Consider the following 18,033-nt stretch of genomic DNA (forward strand, 5'->3'; position numbering starts at 1 on the left):
CAAGTTGTGTTTAATGTGAAATTACTACTATTAATGGTCATACACGACCTTATCATTACCTGCCTGGACTATTGTAACCTCCTACTACTGTATCTGCAACCTACAGTATTTTAATCACTTAGCTAGAATCACCACACTCTAATCCTGCACCAGCCCTCGTGGGAGTAACATTACTCCCCACTTGCACCCTTAGTATGTCTACTGTTTTACATCTATTTCTCTGGGCATCCATGTCCAATTGTGGATGTGTCTCTTTATAATGTTTAGTGTCTATAAGCACCCCTATAGAACAATAAAAATGTCTTGTGGTGTGAAAAAAAAGGTATCTAATTAAAATAATATGTGCATATTTACAGTAATCAAAATTTGAGATTTACAGGAAGCCAACTCCACTCATACAAAGTGCTACATTTCTGCAGTATATTAAATTCAACATCTGCTAATTGGAATCATGGCACGCACATAACTTCGTTACATTATATTAAGTTCATGTTTCTTTCCTTGAGCCCTCTTTCAGGGTCTGATGCGTTCTGAGCGGAAGTATTTAAAAATAATACACAATTTACAGGCACATTTGGGGTGAAGTGGAATCTGCGTACGCTTAATTATTCGCGTTAAGTAGAGCTGCAGCAGAGAATTTGTTTCTAAACTCTTATTTGTGAAGCTGGAGTATTCTACCATGATTCACCATACAACAAAATAGGCCATATTTAGTAGGAGGAAGGCTGAGAGAAAGTTGGCTTTGTCGCTAGTGGCCTTGGGTAATATGTACAGTAGCAGATAATGGTTGCTATTCAATATAGTGCAAACGAGGGTAACGTACAGGTAAATGATGCATCACACCACTGCACTGCTAGATGTGCGTTATTCACAAAGCTTCTCACATTTTTAAATAGGGGCCAACAAGTTACACATCAGGTTTTGCAATGGAGAACTGAACTAGTGAGGAAATTCACACAATGTCACTTGTGTAAATACAGAATATAGCTACCAGGTGCTTTAGTTGGTGGTAATCTCTACTAATCGGAGCACAGTGGAGCAAGGGGCGTTGCTGCATCTGAAACTGGGAAAAAACAACCTCAGAAACACACCAAAGAACAGTCATACCTCAATATTAAAGCAGCAATCCTGTCCATTTTCCACATACATTTTTTTTCTCTCCGTAGAATACAAACTGGGGGCTCCTGAGGAGTTGAACCCCCTGGCTGCTGAGGTGCCTGGGATTTTAGATGCCAGTTCACTTCCTGGATTTTCTAAGATGGCCCCCGCAGTTAACTACTTCAGTGCCCTAATGACATACATTGTACATCAACAAAAGTGACAGCCCCCTTTTAATGTACACTGTACATCACTAGTCTCTGTTAGTTTTTTTGGGGGAGGGGGGAGGCTGTACACGTTCGGCGCCCCTTCCCCTTCCCATCGGCCCGACAACCGGGGATGGATCACATGACTGCTCCGAAAAGAGGTCACGTGATCAGGAAGTGGCGGTGGCACGACCCTCCGGCACTGAAGGGAGGGGTTAACAGGAAGCTGCAACGTCATCTGTTGCGGCTTCCTATTGGGCCGCAGGACCTGCAGGGCTTGGCGGCCGTTGGGAATTCCGGAATCGTGCCTTGTTTCAAGAACCAGGAAGAGTGCTGGCACCTAAAAACATTAGCCATCTCGGGAACCAGGAGGGTGTTTTCCAGGACCTACAAATAGCCTGGCTTACAGTCCCACAGGGCCCCGCCCCCTCCCCATGGCTTGAGTTCCATCAAAAATATATCTACATAAACCAAAATGTAGGTGGGTTTGCTGCTTTAAATACATGCCAGTTGCCCTGGTGAGCCCATGTACAAACAATAGCAATTTCACTGTCCTAAAAAAAACACTTGATTCAAGGTTTTCTAAGATCACACATCCCATATCTATTTTTATACACTGCGCCAGGGGTCGCCAACGCCAGTCCTCAAGGCCACCAACCGGTCAGGTTTTCAGGATATCCCTGCTTCAGCACAGGTGGCACAATCAGTGGCTCAGTCTTCGACTTCGTTGGGAATTCCCAACCGCCGCCAAACCCTGCAGGTCCTGCGGCCCAATAGGAAGCCGCAACGGATGTAATTGCAGCTTCCTGTTAACCCCCCTTCAGTGCCGGAGTTCAGTCTTCGACTGAGCCACTGATTGTGCCACCTGTGCTGAAGCAGGGATATCCTGAAAGCTTGACCTGTTGGTGGCCCTTGAGGACCGGCGTTGGCCACCCCTGCATTGCGCTATTAAAATGTATGGATACTCACAATTGGCTGTAGCTGCGTGCCAGGGAGCATGAACTGCATTTGCTGCGCAAGCATTGCCGCGGCGGTCTTCTGCTGTATGAGATTGTTACGTCCGTTGATTTCAAGCTGGGTTTTTAAGTGCGGGGGAGGGTGCAGGTATTTACAGTTCTCTCTCGTACACCGACCCTAAAAAAATGGGACAAGACAAAGACGCATCAACTCTGAGGCCTCACAGACACGCAGTAATAATAACAATACACGTGCTATGAATCAACGCATCAGGAGGCGGCCAATACCAGTCCCCACTGGCCACAAACAGGTCAGCTTTGCAGGATATCCCTGCTGCTGCAGCACAGGTGGCTCAATAAGTGGCTCACTCATGACTGCACTACCTGTGCTGAAACAGGGATATCCTGGAAACCTGACCTGTTGGTGGCCCTTGAGGACTGGAGTTGGCCACCCCCTGATCTAGAACCGTCAAGCCCTGCAAAAAACAAAAAAAAAAACACCTCAGCCACCAATAGCAGCAAGCTCATGCATGTATTTCCTTTCCTCTGTATTCATGTACAACACACATGAGGCAAATGAAACTCAATGGGACTATAGGTCCTTGCTTTCTGTTACCTTAACACATAAATATTTATGTTTCCTCAAAACGATCCCTGCAATAGGGGTAACACTGTAGACAGTGTTCTACCTATAACACAGCGGCAGTTGTGTTATACTTGTGTGTCTGTATATGTATATATATATATATATACATATATTTATTGGACTAACAATGTGTCATCCGTTATATATATATATATATATAACAGATGACACATTGTTAGTCCAATAAAAAAAAGGTATCACCTAATACTGAAGCACTCATTTATTCTGCACTAATATATATATATATACTAGCTGAGAGACCCGGCGTTGCCCGGGATGTAAATGCGTAATAGGTAGTATTATTTATAAATCGTGGAACAATAGGTGAGTATTTTTTGTTATGGTTGGATAATAATGTTGAAAAGAAAGATGGAATAAAATGTAATACGATGTTGTTTAAAAATGGTTTATTGTAAACACACCACAGTACAATGTATATTTTGGTGACATAACAGATGTAAAAATGTGAGGCGTGTGTCCTGCTAGGGTGTGAGGTGGCAGGTGGCGCGTGGGTTGTGAGTGCTGTCTGTGAGTGGGGGTCCTGCTAGGGTGTGAGGCGGCAGGTGGCGCGTGGGTTGTGAGTGCTGTCTGTGAGTGGGGGTCCTGCTAGGGTGTGAGGCGGCAGGTGGTGCGTGGGTTGTGAGTGCTGTCTGTGAGTGGGGGTCCTGCTAGGGTGTGAGGCGGCGGGTGGCACATGGGTTGTGAGTGCTCTCTGTGAGTGGGGGTTCTGCTAGGGTGTGACGCGTTGGGTCAGTGATGTCGGTGCGTAGGGGCGGGAGGCAGCAGGTGTGTGTGGCGGCAGGTATGTGTCGAGTGTGGCGGGAGTCTGTTGAGTGCATGCAGCGGCTGTGAGGCGGTGGGTGAAAGGCAGAGGCGGGCGGAGTAAGGGCGGGTGAAAGGCAGAGGCGGGTGGGCGCGAAAGCAGAGGCGGGGAGGCAGGAAGGCGGGCAGGAAGGCGAAGATTGGTGGGAAGGGGGGGAAGGGTGTGGGAGGGGGGGGAAGGGGGTAGGGTGTGGGAAGGGGGAAGGGTGTGGGAGAAGGGTGTGGGAGGGGAGGATGGGGAGGGAAAGGGGGGGAGGGAAAGGGAAAAGGGAGGAGGGAAAGGGGAGGAGGGGGAGGGAAAAGGGAGGAGGGGAGGGGGAGGGAAAGGGGAGGAGGGGAGGGGGAGGGAAAGGGGAGGAGGGGAGGGGGAGGGAAAGGGGAGGAGGGGAGGGGGAGGGAAAGGGGAGGAGGGGAGGGGGAGGGAAAGGGGAGGGGGAGGGAAAGGGGAGGAGGGGGGAGGGAGAAGGGAGGAGGGGAGAAAGGAGGAGGGGGGAGGGGAGAAAGGGGAGCGGGGGGGGAGAAAGGGGAGCGGGGGGGGGGAGAAAGGGGAGCGGGGGGAGAAAGGGGAGAGGGGGGGGAGAAAGGGGAGCGGGGGGGGGAGAAAGGGGAGCGGGGGGGGGAGAAAGGGGAGCGGGGGGGGGAGAAAGGGGAGGGGGGGAGAAAGGGGAGGGGGGGAGAAAGGGGAGGGGGGGGAGAAAGGGGAGCGGGGGGGAGAAAGGGGAGCGGGGGGGAGAAAGGGGAGCGGGGGGGAGAAAGGGGAGCGGGGGGGGGGGAGAAAGGGGAGCGGGGGGGGGAGAAAGGGGAGCGGGGGGGGAGAAAGGGGAGCGGGGGGGGGAGAAAGGGGAGCAGGGGGGGAGAAAGGGGAGCAGGGGGGGAGAAAGGGGAGCAGGGGGGGGAGAAAGGGGAGCGGGGGGGGAGAAAGGGGAGCGGGGGGGGAGAAAGGGGAGCGGGGGGAGAAAGGGGAGCGGAGAAAGGGGAGCGGGGGGGAGAAAAGGGAGCGGGGGGGGAGAAAAGGGAGTGGGGGGGGAGAAAGGGGAGCGGGGGGGGAGAAAGGGGAGCGGGGGGGGAGAAAGGGGAGCGGGGGGGGAGAAAGGGGAGCGGGGGGGGAGAAAGGGGAGCGGGGGGGGAGAAAGGGGAGCGGGGGGGAGAAAGGGGAGCGGGGGGGGAGAAAGGGGAGCGGGGGGGGAGAAAGGGGAGCGGGGGGGGGGGGAGAAAGGGGAGCGGGGGGGGGGAGAAAGGGGAGCGGGGGGGGGGGAGAAAGGGGAGCGGGGGGGGGGAGAAAGGGGAGCGGGGGGGGGGGAGAAAGGGGAGCGGGGGGGGGGAGAAAGGGGAGCGGGGGGGAGAAAGGGGAGCGGGGGGGAGAAAGGGGAGCGGGGGGGAGAAAGGGGAGCGGGGGGGGGAGAAAGGGGAGCGGGGGGGGGAGAAAGGGGAGCGGGGGGGGGAGAAAGGGGAGCGGGGGGGGAGAAAGGGGAGCGGGGGGGGAGAAAGGGGAGCGGGGGGGGAGAAAGGGGAGCGGGGGGGGAGAAAGGGGAGCGGGGGGGGAGAAAGGGGAGCGGGGGGGGGAGAAAGGGGAGCGGGGGGGGGGAGAAAGGGGAGCGGGGGGGAGAGTGGACAGGAGGGGGGGTGACAGTGGACAGGAGGGGGGGTGACAGTGGACAGGAGGGGGGGTGACAGTGGACAGGAGGGGGGGAGAGTGGACAGGAGGGGGGGAGTGGACAGGAGGGGGGGTGACAGTGGACAGGAGGGGGGGGGGCAGTGGACAGGAGGGGGGTTGGTTTGCTTTAAATTGACGGGTCCCTCCTCTCCACTCCCCCTGTATCTTTCTCCGCTCCTTACCCCCCCATGTGTAGCTCCGGTCCCCACTCTACAGTGTCTGAGACACAGTGTAACACACACACACACGCACACAGAGACACACACACAGTGTCCCACACACACACACACACACACACACACACTCACTCACTCACACACTCACACTCACCTCTCCTTCTGGCCGCCGCCATGTTAGTTAGTCCGCGAGGGAGGAAGGGGTCCTTCCATCCGCCGCCATCTTAGGTGCCGCGTGGCAGCGGTAGGCTGCCCTGGCCAATGCCTGTCCCCGCGCCAGGGAGGTGAGCGGGAGGTGAGGCGAGGTGAGCGGGAGGTGAACGGGAGGTGAGTGGAGGCAGCGGCAGGCTGCCCTGCCCACTGCCTGTCCCCGCACCGGAGAGGTGAGTGGAGCGGGAGGTGAGTGGAGGCAGCGGCAGGCTGCCCTGCCCACTGCCTGTCCCTGCGCCGGGGAGGTGAGTGGAGCGGGAGGTGAGTAGAGGGAGCGGGAGGTGAGTGGAGGCAGCGGCAGACTGCCCTGCCCACTGCCTGTCCCCGCGCCGGGGAGGGAGGTGAGTGGAGAGGGAGGTGAGTGGAGCGGGAGGTGGAGGGAGTTGAGCGGGAGGGAGGTGAGTGGAGAGGGAGGTGAGTGGAGAGGGAGGTGAGTGTGATGGGGGGGGGGGGGAGAGGACAGAGAGGTGTGTGTGTGTGTGTGTCTCTGTCCCTGTGTGTCCTTTGGCCCGTCACTCCGCCTCAGGCCAATGAGAGGTGTGCGGGGGCGGGCGGGCCAAGGACGCAGACATACAGTGCTTTCAGAAATATATAGTAGATATATATATATATATATATATATATATTTATATATCACACGCACGCACGCACACAGGGCAGCCAGATTTAAATGTTATAAAAATTATTCCTAAATCCCAACTACAGCCTTATCAGCTCCAGCTCCGATGAACCCTCGCTGATAACCTTTACTACTATAAACAAATCGCCTATTGGCTCCTGGTGTGTGTTGGAAATTTGCAATTGGCCAGTAGAAGAGACAGGGAAATTCTCCGGCCAAGTGCTGCCAAAAGCTAGAAGTCTATAATCTACTGTGTATTTTGGAAAGTTGTTTGTCTGTTCGCTGTGCATTGGGACACCTCTTAAGTTACCATAACCACATTTTGCATTCTGGTTCCTGAGATCCAGAAGCAAGTTTTTGTCTATGTTTGGATACAACTGGACGCCATTTTGAAGCAAGATGGCGGACTGAACCTTTCAAAATTGCACGGATTTGTAACCAAATTCGGCAGCATTGTAAATAGCTGGACCGAATTTAGACAAGTCTCTTTGAGACTGGTGATTTTTGCAAAGCAGTTCAAGATCAGGCTATTATTTATTTATTTATAAAATATTTTACCAGGAAGTAATACATTGAGAGTGACCTCTCGTTTTCAAGTATGTCCTGGGCACAGAGTTAAGACAAATAATACATGTTTACAAATACAGTTACATAATGAGCAGGGTATACATTATATACAAGACATTGCATGCACAGTTAAAGATAATTTGTATTATGGGCGTATGAAACAGTTACAGACCAGATTAAAATGTGTGACAGCCTTAGATTTGAAAGAATTTAGACTGGTGGCGGATGTAAGAGTCTCTGGTAGGTTGTTCCAGTTTTGGGGTGCATGGTAAGAGAAGGAGGAGCGGCCGGATACTTTGTTGAGCCTTGGGACCATGAACAGTGTTTTGGAGTCTGATCTCAGATGATACGTGCTGCATGTGGTAGGGGTGAGGAGCTTATTCAGATAGACGGGTAGCTTGCCCATAAAGAATTTGAAGGCAAGACAGGAAAGGTGAACTTTGCGCCTAGACGCTAGTGATGACCAATCTAGTTCTTTGAGCATTTCGCAGTGATGTGTGTTATAGTTGCATTGGAGAACAAAACGACAAATTGAGTTGTAGAGGGTGTTAAGTTTGATAAGGTGGGTTTGAGGTGCCGAGCCATATACTATGTCTCCATAGTCAATAATTGGCATTAGCATCTGCTGTGCGATACGTTTTCTGACCAGGAGATTTAGGGAGGATTTGTTCCTGTAAAGTACCCCTAGTTTGGCATAGGTCTTGGTTGTCAGGGTATCAATGTGCATCCCGAATGTTAAGTGGGAGTCAAATCATATGCCCAGGTATTTAAAACTAGTAACAGGAGTTAGGGTGGTGTTAGCGTTGGTTCTAATCAGGAGCTCAGTCGCTGGAAGCTTTAAAAATTTAGTCTTGGTCCCAAACACCATTGCTACAGTCTTGTCAGTGTTTAAAAACAGTTTGTTTTGGGAAATCCAGGCTATAGCAACCCTAACAAGTACATGCTGCGTTTAGCAATGCGGGGGTGGACTTTAGGGAAGAGAGACCCCCAAATTATTGCTGAATATCTCTACTAAATAAAGTCCCACTTCATGCCTTAAACACCAGTTCTGCAGACTATGATGCAAGAGACAGGTATCATTCAAACATGAGCACCTGAATCAACCAGCGTATACAGTATGTGCTTGCGTTATTATATCAACAGTAACTAGGAGTTTCTGTGAGTGTGTATATTACATATATTCAATGCAGCAATGTTCATTTTTTAGGGGGCGGAGGGAGAGGGGTAGCAGATAACATCACTGCCGAAAGTAGAAAAGGGAAGTAAAGTTTTTATGCTTTAAAAACAAATTTACCAAACTGTTTTGGATGTGTTAATGGCGAAATTGTTGCCTCCCTATGTTTTAAGTGAAAAAAAATAACGGTGTGAATTGAAGAAATTGGACACCTGGTAATAAGCACAATGCTTTTTGGGCATTGATTTAGATCAGACACACAATATTTATCAATCTGAAAAGTAAAGAGTCTTTCTAAAAAGAATATTTCTTTAAAAAGGGACATTTTAGTTACTACTGTCTACGGATTGAATGCATATCATATGATTCTTAAAGAGGAAAATAAACAGCACAATAATTTATTAAAGGGCACCTACATTTCGGAGTTTGGCGCACATCTGTTGTGTGAATTGAACGTTTAAATTCATGTTACAATTTCCCCATAAAATATAATAGTACAGAGCTGATAAGGGAGATAGTAAATGGGGAATCTCATGCCAGATACTGTTAGGAGGCTGTGTGGTGACAGTTTTGATATTAAATCTTTGAAAATGCTATTATCCGTTTACTATTATTTGTGTTAATGTGTTGAATTTTGAAATTATAAGTAAGATGAGCAATACAAATAATAATTGTGTGTAAAAGTATGTGTGTGTGTTTTATTGATTTTTTTTACTGTATTGTAATGTTGTTTAATGCTTGTAAACCAAAGAAAACCTATTAAAGAAAAAAGAGACTTTCTCCATAACATTATGTATTACAAAGCAAACTTGAAGTGACTTCTGTTCAATATAAATGGTATGACAAAGATTTTAACCTTTTGCTCTACCTATAAAACCAGATCAAAGTCAGCATACATTGAATAACGCCCGAAAACAAAGGGTGTAACCGGGAGCTTCTAAATAAAAGTGGGAGGTATCTCTGATCTGCCTTTATTACCATCCTAACTTTGTGAGTGGGACCAATATATATTTTTTTATTATACACATTTTTTTTCTACTGCCTACACCATTATTTGTATTCTTTTATCTTCCATATGCACAACGAGATCTGCGAGCGCTCCCCAAAATTGGACAGCTATTTAATAACGCCCACCTGGGCCGTTTGTTATTATTGTTATTTAGCTCTCTGACATTAAAACGGGGGGGGGGGGGGATATGTTAAATTGTAGACTTCATAGAGACGTTACACTCCAGCTGATTATAGACTGCACTGGGTTTACATTGCCAAAAAGAAAGGGTTTCCGAGTGAAAACAGCAAAATACAGTTTCCAAGTCATCCTTCCCTACTCCGCATTAGGTCTTTGGCACTATTCCTTGTTGTGGCTTGAAATGTTGAGTGCAATGCCATAATTGGTTGGCATCTGGTGTTGGCCTCAATAAAGAATCCAGCACTTGGGTACACAATGGTACTTCTGTTTTATAATGTCAATGTGCTGGAAAAGAAGTGAGAGGAACACAACTGTGTAACCCCTTCAGGCTTGAACAGGCCCACAATGCATTGTGCATTTCAGATTGGTTTGCTAAAAATGACAAGAGTAGTCTTTTACAATAAAATGTATGACTCAGATATTTGGGGCAAAGTGAGGACAGTACATGCAGAATGCATTTTGTGGACAGGTGGCATTGTTGCGCTAAACTAGCAGTTTCCACTTCTGCCCCTTCTTCAAGAAGAGGGTCCTCTAGTAAAGCACTGCAGCAGGGCTGCAGATGAAGAACTGTTGCCCTCTTCCAATATGGTAGCTGGGTAGCTAACTGACTTCAAGTCAGAGGGCCCATCTTTACAAATTGGCTTGTAGGCAGTATCCGGTCTGCTGCCATTATAAGCTCCCTAAAAATGACAGTGGAGGTGAATATCGTCGGAACCACTGGTCTCCCAGTGGCAAATCAGCAACGATTCGGATCAGACCACTCCTAGGTCAAACGAACGATTGAGTGAGTAGTACAGATAGCAGGTTTAACTACAGAAAGGTCCTTATTCACATTAGTATGTTTTAACATGTGTAAACTGACATCCTTAGGAGCATAAATAATAGTGTAGGTCTGTCATACCTCATAATTGCCTGGAATAATAACGGGATTAAATCAAATACAAACATACCTTAACATTATGAATCTTCTCTATCTTGTGCAAGAATGTGACCAGAACTAAACAAGTTCCATTATGATACATTAAAACAGTCCAGTTGTTTTGTTAGTATCAGTACTAATCTTTATTTATTAACCCCCTACACGAGTGGTTAAGCTGTAGGAATGCATTGGCATTTCATAGAAGTTAATTATGCTTCAGTAGTATAGTCTAAACCAGGGGTGTTCAACTCCAGTCCTCAAGAATTACCAACCGGTCAGGTTTTCAGAATATCCCTGCTTCAGTGCAGGTGGCTCAATCAAAGACCTGTGCTATAGTAGTGATAGCCTCAAAACCTGACCCTTTAGTTAGTAGCTCGAGGTCTGGAGTTGAGCACCGCTGATTTAGAATTAAGCTTTGCCTATAGTGCCGCCGATGGCGACGCGATGGGTGACGTCACCCGTCACCACCGGCGAAAGTTATGTTTCGCCGGTCGGCGGCATCGTGGGATTTCCGCAATTTGATTCGTTAAAGGGACGTCACGTGACGCGACGGCCCTTGAAAAATCAAATTTTGCCGGCGGCGGGTTTTGGCTATGGCGACGTTGCTCCGTCGCGTGCACTATAAGCGCACGCAGCGGCGGCAATAATTTTGTTTTCGGGCGAATTCGCATAAGCGCAGCCTAAGATCCTTACTGTGCTGTCAATTCATCTTTCCTGTTCTGTGGAAGAGTTCAGCTCCATTTAATTGAATGAGGTTAAAGCATTCTCCAGCATTGGAAAGACAGCTTCTCAATATATTGAACAGGGGCTTTGAAATCTCTCAGACAATCTTGCTTCTGAAATCTAAGATAATGACACTGCGAGGGACCTGTTTGAGCTGTCAAGTACAGTACCAACCACCCTTACAATAACGAATGGCAGTGTCCGAGTCCAAAGATTGAGTCCAATTCCAGAGCTGTACCAAATCAAAGGACGGTATACATTTATTTCTTCACTTTCACCTGGTTTGACTTAAAACTGTATTTGCGCATGGTTTTTTTTTGTCTTCGCCCTTACAATAACATAAGAACTCAATATTCCCTGTCGTGCACTCTAGAGAGTATCAGCTACTAGGTAACACTCGGATTAAGATACAAATGAAGATAAACATCCCAGAGAAACACAGATTCATATTCTCGTCCCAGAAGTAAAGCTTCAAATGTAATGGCAACAAAACACAACATCCCTACTGGAAAACAACCGGAGACAAGTCACGGAGGAACCTATATGATCTGCTGGTTTTAGAAGTCAAACAAGGCCACTATTTTATCCCTTTAAAAAGACATCCAACCAGCAGTGCATTTCAAAATCCGCCGCCCCTAGGCACTTGCCTGTGCCGGCCGCCCCCTTACCCCCTGCTCCTTTGGAATCCCAGCGTCAAACGACGCCGTGTGACGTCACGAATGTGACGTCGCATGGCGGCACGGTGCCACGGAAACGCCGCATAATGATGGCACGTTGCCATGGCGACAGGACACCGTGCGCCGCCACGTTCGTGACGTCACACGGCGTCATTTGACGCTGGGATTCCAAAAGGAGCAGGAGGGCGGCAGCCGGCACGGGTCGTGCCTTCCCCATCAGGCCCGAGAGTGCGGCAAAAGCATATGGGGGCGGCAACATTTTTTGCCACCCCAAAATTTTGCCACCCTAGGCCCAGACCCAACGCGCTTAATGGGATATCTGACACTGCATCTAACACTGAACAATGTTTCATTGTGACACCGACCAATAAGAATGCTTCATTCAGGGGGGAAAAGGGGCCACAGGCACGGAGTCATTAAACATGTGGATTGGTTGAGGCCGCTCTCAGTAATACATGGAAATCTCATGAAAGTGGCAAAATTGCTCTTATAAAGTCCAGTTCCTACTTATTTCATGGTTGGAGTTGAACCCCTATAATGCTAGTAACTCTCCCCCGGAGCATGTCCTGCTCTTTCTAAGATTCAACATGTTTTTTTTCTCCCTAGTGTTAAAACGCTAGCTTCTGAGGTTACCATGGTAACCGTCAGACGGATTGGGTGTTTTTTTGAGAACTCCATTTTAAACTCCCGGACACTTATGGCCTTATTCCATATCTGCCGAAGTCTCCGATCTCGGAGGACATTGCCTTTTGACTTCAATGGGGCATTTTTTCACCGAAAATAGCCTGACCATCCGCTTTTTATACAAATAAAGAACAGCTTTGGAAAGGACAAAGAGGTCTCCTAAAGTAGTAAAATAATGTACAAATAAATGTAAATAAATCAACGATCAACGCGGACTGCTGCTTTAAATTCAAGCACAGACATTTCCCATCAAATTGATGATATTGAACCCTAGCGCAGTGGTTCATGATCCTCTCCTCGGGAACGGAAGCAGTTAAACAGTGATTTAAAGGCAAGCAGCGTTATGGGTGTCATTTTTTTATTTTATTACTACAGGATTGAAGCATGTGGTCTGCGAAGTTGAACTGTGTTAATTTCAGCTCGGGGGACCCCCGGCTTCCAGAGATACTTACCTCCGTAGGGGGGGGGGGGTGTCGTTATCTCTGCAGCCAGGGAACTGTGTGCCTAACATAATGGCGGCGCTTAACTGTCCCGCAGGCCAATAGGAAGGTGTGACGTCATCCCTTGCGGCTTCCAATTCCATTTAAACTGAAAAGAGATACCTAGGAGGCAAGTACCTCTGGAGGCAGCGGGTCCCCGCAGTTCAGCTCCGGAGACCACCGCTCCAATACTATAATAAACATACAAATAAAAAATAAAAACATATTGCGGCTTTCAGTTAACGGAGATTATTGGGAGCCACTGAACTTGAAAATCAGAGACCGAGGGCGGTGGAACTAGGGATAATTGTTAGTTGAGGATAGTAGCAAATCATGCCAGTGTTTATAGAAATAAGAAGAAGGAAATGTAGAAATAACCAATGTGTTTATACACAGGGGCATTCACCTTATTTGCGTATGCGGACAATGGTGCTTGCTCATCCCAGAAAAGTGACATTCCTATGACATAAAAGGGCTTGGTTTTGATTGAACTTCCAGTGGTTATGCATGGGAAATAGTACAGTATGGTGTAAGACGTTATATTAGCCCAGTGGCTCCCAATACTTTTACACTGGGTCCCACAAAAAAACAACCAATGGTTTTAATTGTTGGAACCGTCTTCTGTAGTTATTCTGCAAAAAGCAATGGACAAGAAGCAACATCCGAGTATTGGGGCTCTCAAAAAAGATCAAAATTTAAAAGCCCATTGAAATCCAAATCTACTCAATGGGGTATATAATATTAGGGTTTCACAGAAATACATTGAATTCTGCTACTGAAAGAGTGGCGAGATATAGATATATTAATAAATCCCGTCCCCCCCCCCCCCCCCCCCGGCTTCTAGGAAGGCAACAGTAGTTTACTGCGTTTGGCTACTTCGCATGGGATAGCTTGGCTCAGGGGCTGGATTCAGGCGGCTGGGTGATGAGGTAGCAAGGTTGCTGCATAATGGACGCCAGGAACCTTTGTCATTCATTAATCTTTTATCCAAGCCCCCAGCAAGGGGGACCCTTCACATTTTCAGACGTTGAATGAGTTTATATCAAACATGCAGCATTATGGTTTCTTCAATCAGTGCCCACTCAACACTATGATGGAGGCGTATTGACGTTGTTTCTGCCTTGTGTTGGACCTGCCCCCTTCCCCTTTGTTGCTTCGGGATACTCGTTGCTATAACCCATCTTCACAAAAAGGTCCAAATTGGGACTGAAACATTGGTCCCACAATAAACTTTGATGTTAATACCAAGTCCCCCGGGGTGCCGACTATTGCTTTTCTCATCCTTTTACTTTCGACACATCTTGCAGAAATATCACTCAAAGTTCATGAAAATTTGAGCGATTATAGGTTTGTCACAGTAGATTTTTACATGAAAGAATTATTTGATAATCTAATGAATATTATTTGGAATTGATGATGGCGTGATGACCTCATCAAGCGCATAGTTACAAAATGGTGTTTAGCAAAGAAGATAAGCACATTATAAAGTGCTGGAGACAGAGCAAGAATTATGGTCCATGATAAAGGTTGGCCACTAGGAGGACTGAACAAAATAATTTTCAGGAGTGGGAGCAGCTGGATCAACGAGTTATCGATTGTTATCAGACAGCCGTTCTCGTCTTCGGGGGTTTCAGCAGAACATTTTTGAACACACGCTTTGAAATAAAAATGTATAGTAATCTTAGTGTTTCAAATTAGATTACAACAGTTTAACACAGTTACGAGCTACGAAGGAAATAATCCTATTTCTCGTTTAATAAAAATGAACCTCTGGCAGTGTATCTGGTACTTGTTGACATACCCACTGTACAGTGATATCAATATCATATATGAAACATATAAGATGATGAAAAACGGTGTGTGTGTAGATAGATACATACAAAACAATGTATTAAAACATACCCAAAAATCTGACATTTCGATCCCCAGAGGGATCTTCTTCCTGGGGGGGTGCCAAAGATCCCTCTGGGGATCGAAACGTCGGATTTTTGTGTCTGTTTCAATACATTGTTTTGTGGACTTACCTCTGAGTTTTATCTCTCTCTGCTGTTCTGCTGGAAGGTAACGTAGTCTTTACATTATTTATGGGACTAGCACAGGCCTTTTTGGATATCTACATTGGAGTGCTTCTGGCACAAGTTTCTGTTCAGATCTGACTGTTAAGAACAAAAGGTTATCCTCACCAGACAGGAAATAATGATGATATTGTTTAGCCACTGCTTTTATAAGAGCTTCTGATCGAAATGGTCAACTTAATCAGATGCGCTACTGATAACGCTTTGTCACAATGTTAGAGTTCAGTGGTTACAGATAATACCCACTTATCTGAAGGGGAACACTGCAGAAACAATGAACTGTTAGTTCAGGCTACTAGTAAATCATACCAGATCTGGTGTTTGTACACAGCTTTCAACAACTGTGCTTCAAACTGGCCGGGTAGTAAGCAGCTGCCCAATTATAAGATAAAGCTGAAAGGGGAAGGATGTGAAAATCCATAATGAAGTCCGTAATACAGGGCCCTTGTGAGGGTATTTTATGTTAAGTGGAAAGGTAATATTTCTATCACTTAAAAATGTGGGGTGGTCCTTTTCCTCAGCGGTGTATTCTGGGGTGATAAGTGATTTAGTGCCAAATTACCTCCATTATTGTGACAGCTGCATGTGCTACCTTTATCTCCGTATACAATCGGTTTCATTGCCAGCGGCACTGTTTTCTAAGCAGGTTTTTTTCTCTCACTTTGTTTGACTTCTCATGGCTTTAAATTTAACCCTTTGCAGTGTCCTAACGACGTCACGGGGGAAATTGGAGTTTCCCCAGGGGCCGATTGGGCAGATTTAATTTTTTTAGTTTTTATATATACAGTATTGAAGCAGTGGGTCTCCGGAGCTGAACCCCATTAATTCCAGCTCCGGCGATCCACTTCTTCAGGATTACTTGCCACAACAGTGGGTGCTGGTAGCCACTCCAGGGTTCACTATATAGATGCTTTTCAAAGCTCCCGGGCGCTGCAGACAAATAGGAAGCTGTGATGTCATCAAGTGCTTCATATTGGCCCATGTGACCAGGGGCTTTAAACTACAGGAGATACCAGCACCCCCTTCGGAGGTAAGTATCTCTGGAAACAGGAGTCTCCGTTACTGTAATTAATGGTGGTCAGCTCCGGAGACCCCCTGCATCAAACCTGTATTAAAAAAATTAAAGGGAACAAAAAATGCTTGCGTTGCTTCTTTCAGTTATAACACCTCCCTGGTCTTTGAGATGCTTGCAGTCTTTAGGTGCCGGCGGTGCAGTAGTTGCCACTGCACCGAGCCCCACTGTTACAGAGGCCCCGCGCTCTTCCTCACAACAATTAAACCGATTGCCGGGAGAGAGAGTGTGGGACCTCTGTAACACTCTTATCTTCTCCATTGAGATATTATCCTGCAGTGTCCCTCATCATGGCACCGCGACGGTATATGGCGTTATGTGACAACGCTGCACCGAGCCCCGCTATCTTACCAGCCGGCCCTTCCAGTGCACTTTTTTTTTTTAAAGATGGCGCCCACACTCAACCAATAGGAAGCCGCACTATAACAACCATATTTTACACAACTGTGCCAAAAATGCTTTGAAAATCATGTCCTTTGACATTGAAAACTTGGTCCTGAAAGTTTTTACAGCGTTTTCCAACTCGGCCAAAAAAAAACCGAGAAGAGTTGAAAGAATTTTTGGATTTTGCGAGGTCGGGTTCCACGAGGTCATCAGGCATGTTCCAACCCCGGTGGCTTAGTTTGTTCAAGGCAGTTGAGTGCTTGCTGCGAGCTGGAGGCCACTGAAAGTGTATTTCCTTGAACTAGGCTCTGATAACAGCCCGGCATCAGTATGGAACATTCTTTCTGATCAGAAATGGCGAGCGATGAGGAGCCCACATTTTCTGAGTTGTATCTTTATTTCACTCACTTTTTCATGTCGTCTTTTCAAGAAACATTGCTCAAGCTGGAGAACCGATCAACGGTTTCTTGTGACCTGTACTTGACCATGGAAAAGTTCAGAGATTCCTTGAGAAAACAAATCAAAGTTTTTTTGGGCATGAAAGTCAAATTTGCATTGCGCAAAGACTATTTGCCTGGTCATTTGGTCAAGAAATTCACTACAGAAGCACTACAAGTTTACACAAGGGACCTCAATTACCTGTAGAAGTGGTTTGCTTTCAGCAATTCATCATATTGTTCTTTCGGGGCGTTCAGCCTTGCTAATGTAAAGAAATCACCGTCTCTTGATGAAGTGATTGAAATTTGGATGTTGTCACCCTGGAAACAAGACCTCCCTCCAGATGCCGAACTCTGTGCCTTGTATACAGTGTTCGCTTTACTTCAGGGAACAACATCTCTTGAGAAATGGTGTTTCGTTCTTCAGCAAGGAATCTGCTCTAAATCTTTTGAAACGTGTACACTATGTTTTGTCATTTCCAGTGTCAACGCATGTGTGGAGAGAATTTTCAGTGTCATGGGGAATGTGTGCACTGATGAACGGAACCGGATGTGTGTTGAATCAGTGAGAAGTGAACTGTGTATTTTTTAACATACCTATCATTTGTACAGAATTCAAAGAGGTAGTTTAAAAAAAAAAATATATTAAAGGCAACAAAGTCCAATGTTAAATACAAAGTTCAGTAACATGTAGCCTGCAATTGGCATTGTAGATATTAACGTTAAAACATTAAAAATAACATTGGAAACAGTTGTTTCAACTTTATTTATATTTTAGATCAGTATTTCTCGCCATCGGCCAGTATGAATGACTGCATGTATATTATTTATATACGGTCATTTTGTTTTCTAAATTTCACTCCAAGTATGCACCAAATTTGCACTATTTCATATTCTATATTGTTAAAAAAAAAAAAATAAAAAAAAATTCTGGGGATGGTGCATTTTCCCACCGACTTTGAGCGCTTGGTACCTTTCACTATTGTGCCCAGTATTTTTGGATAAGACACCTGGCAACCCTAACGCCATTTTGAAGCAAGATGGCGGACTGAACCTTTAAAAATTGCACTGATTATAACCAAATTCAGCAGGATTGTAAGTAGCTAGACTGAATTTAGAAAGTCTATGTTTTGCACATTAGTCAACTTTATGTTGGATGCTCCAGAGTGGGAAATGGAAAAAATTTGTATGTTTTTGCACCTGAAAAAATAAATAAATAAAAAAAAATTAACACACACACACCAAATTTTTTTTAAAAAAATCTCC

The 18,033-nt window shown here is 46.4% G+C and overlaps 1 protein-coding gene across 11 annotated transcripts in view; it reads right to left on the reverse strand.

Moving 5' to 3' along the window:
• MBNL3 (muscleblind like splicing regulator 3) overlaps window positions 1-18,033 on the reverse strand; it is a 120,897-nt gene that overhangs the window by 41,631 nt on the left and 61,233 nt on the right. For 8 of the 11 annotated variants that reach the window (XR_012788395.1, XM_075573165.1, XM_075573167.1 and 5 more), the window contains 2 exons: window positions 2,274-2,438; window positions 992-1,063 (listed from right to left, as the gene is read on the reverse strand). Coding sequence is in view for 10 of the 11 variants with exons in the window: in XM_075573165.1 (XP_075429280.1) it covers window positions 992-1,063; window positions 2,274-2,438 (237 nt within the window). In the remaining variant the exon portion in view is untranslated. The remainder of the gene's footprint in view (window positions 1-991; window positions 1,064-2,273; window positions 2,439-18,033) is intronic. The other 3 variants (XM_075573168.1, XM_075573166.1, XM_075573164.1) reach the window with 2 other exon arrangements.

This window comes from Ascaphus truei, chromosome 16, assembly GCF_040206685.1.
Source record: "Ascaphus truei isolate aAscTru1 chromosome 16, aAscTru1.hap1, whole genome shotgun sequence".
NCBI classification, from domain to species: domain Eukaryota; kingdom Metazoa; phylum Chordata; class Amphibia; order Anura; family Ascaphidae; genus Ascaphus; species Ascaphus truei.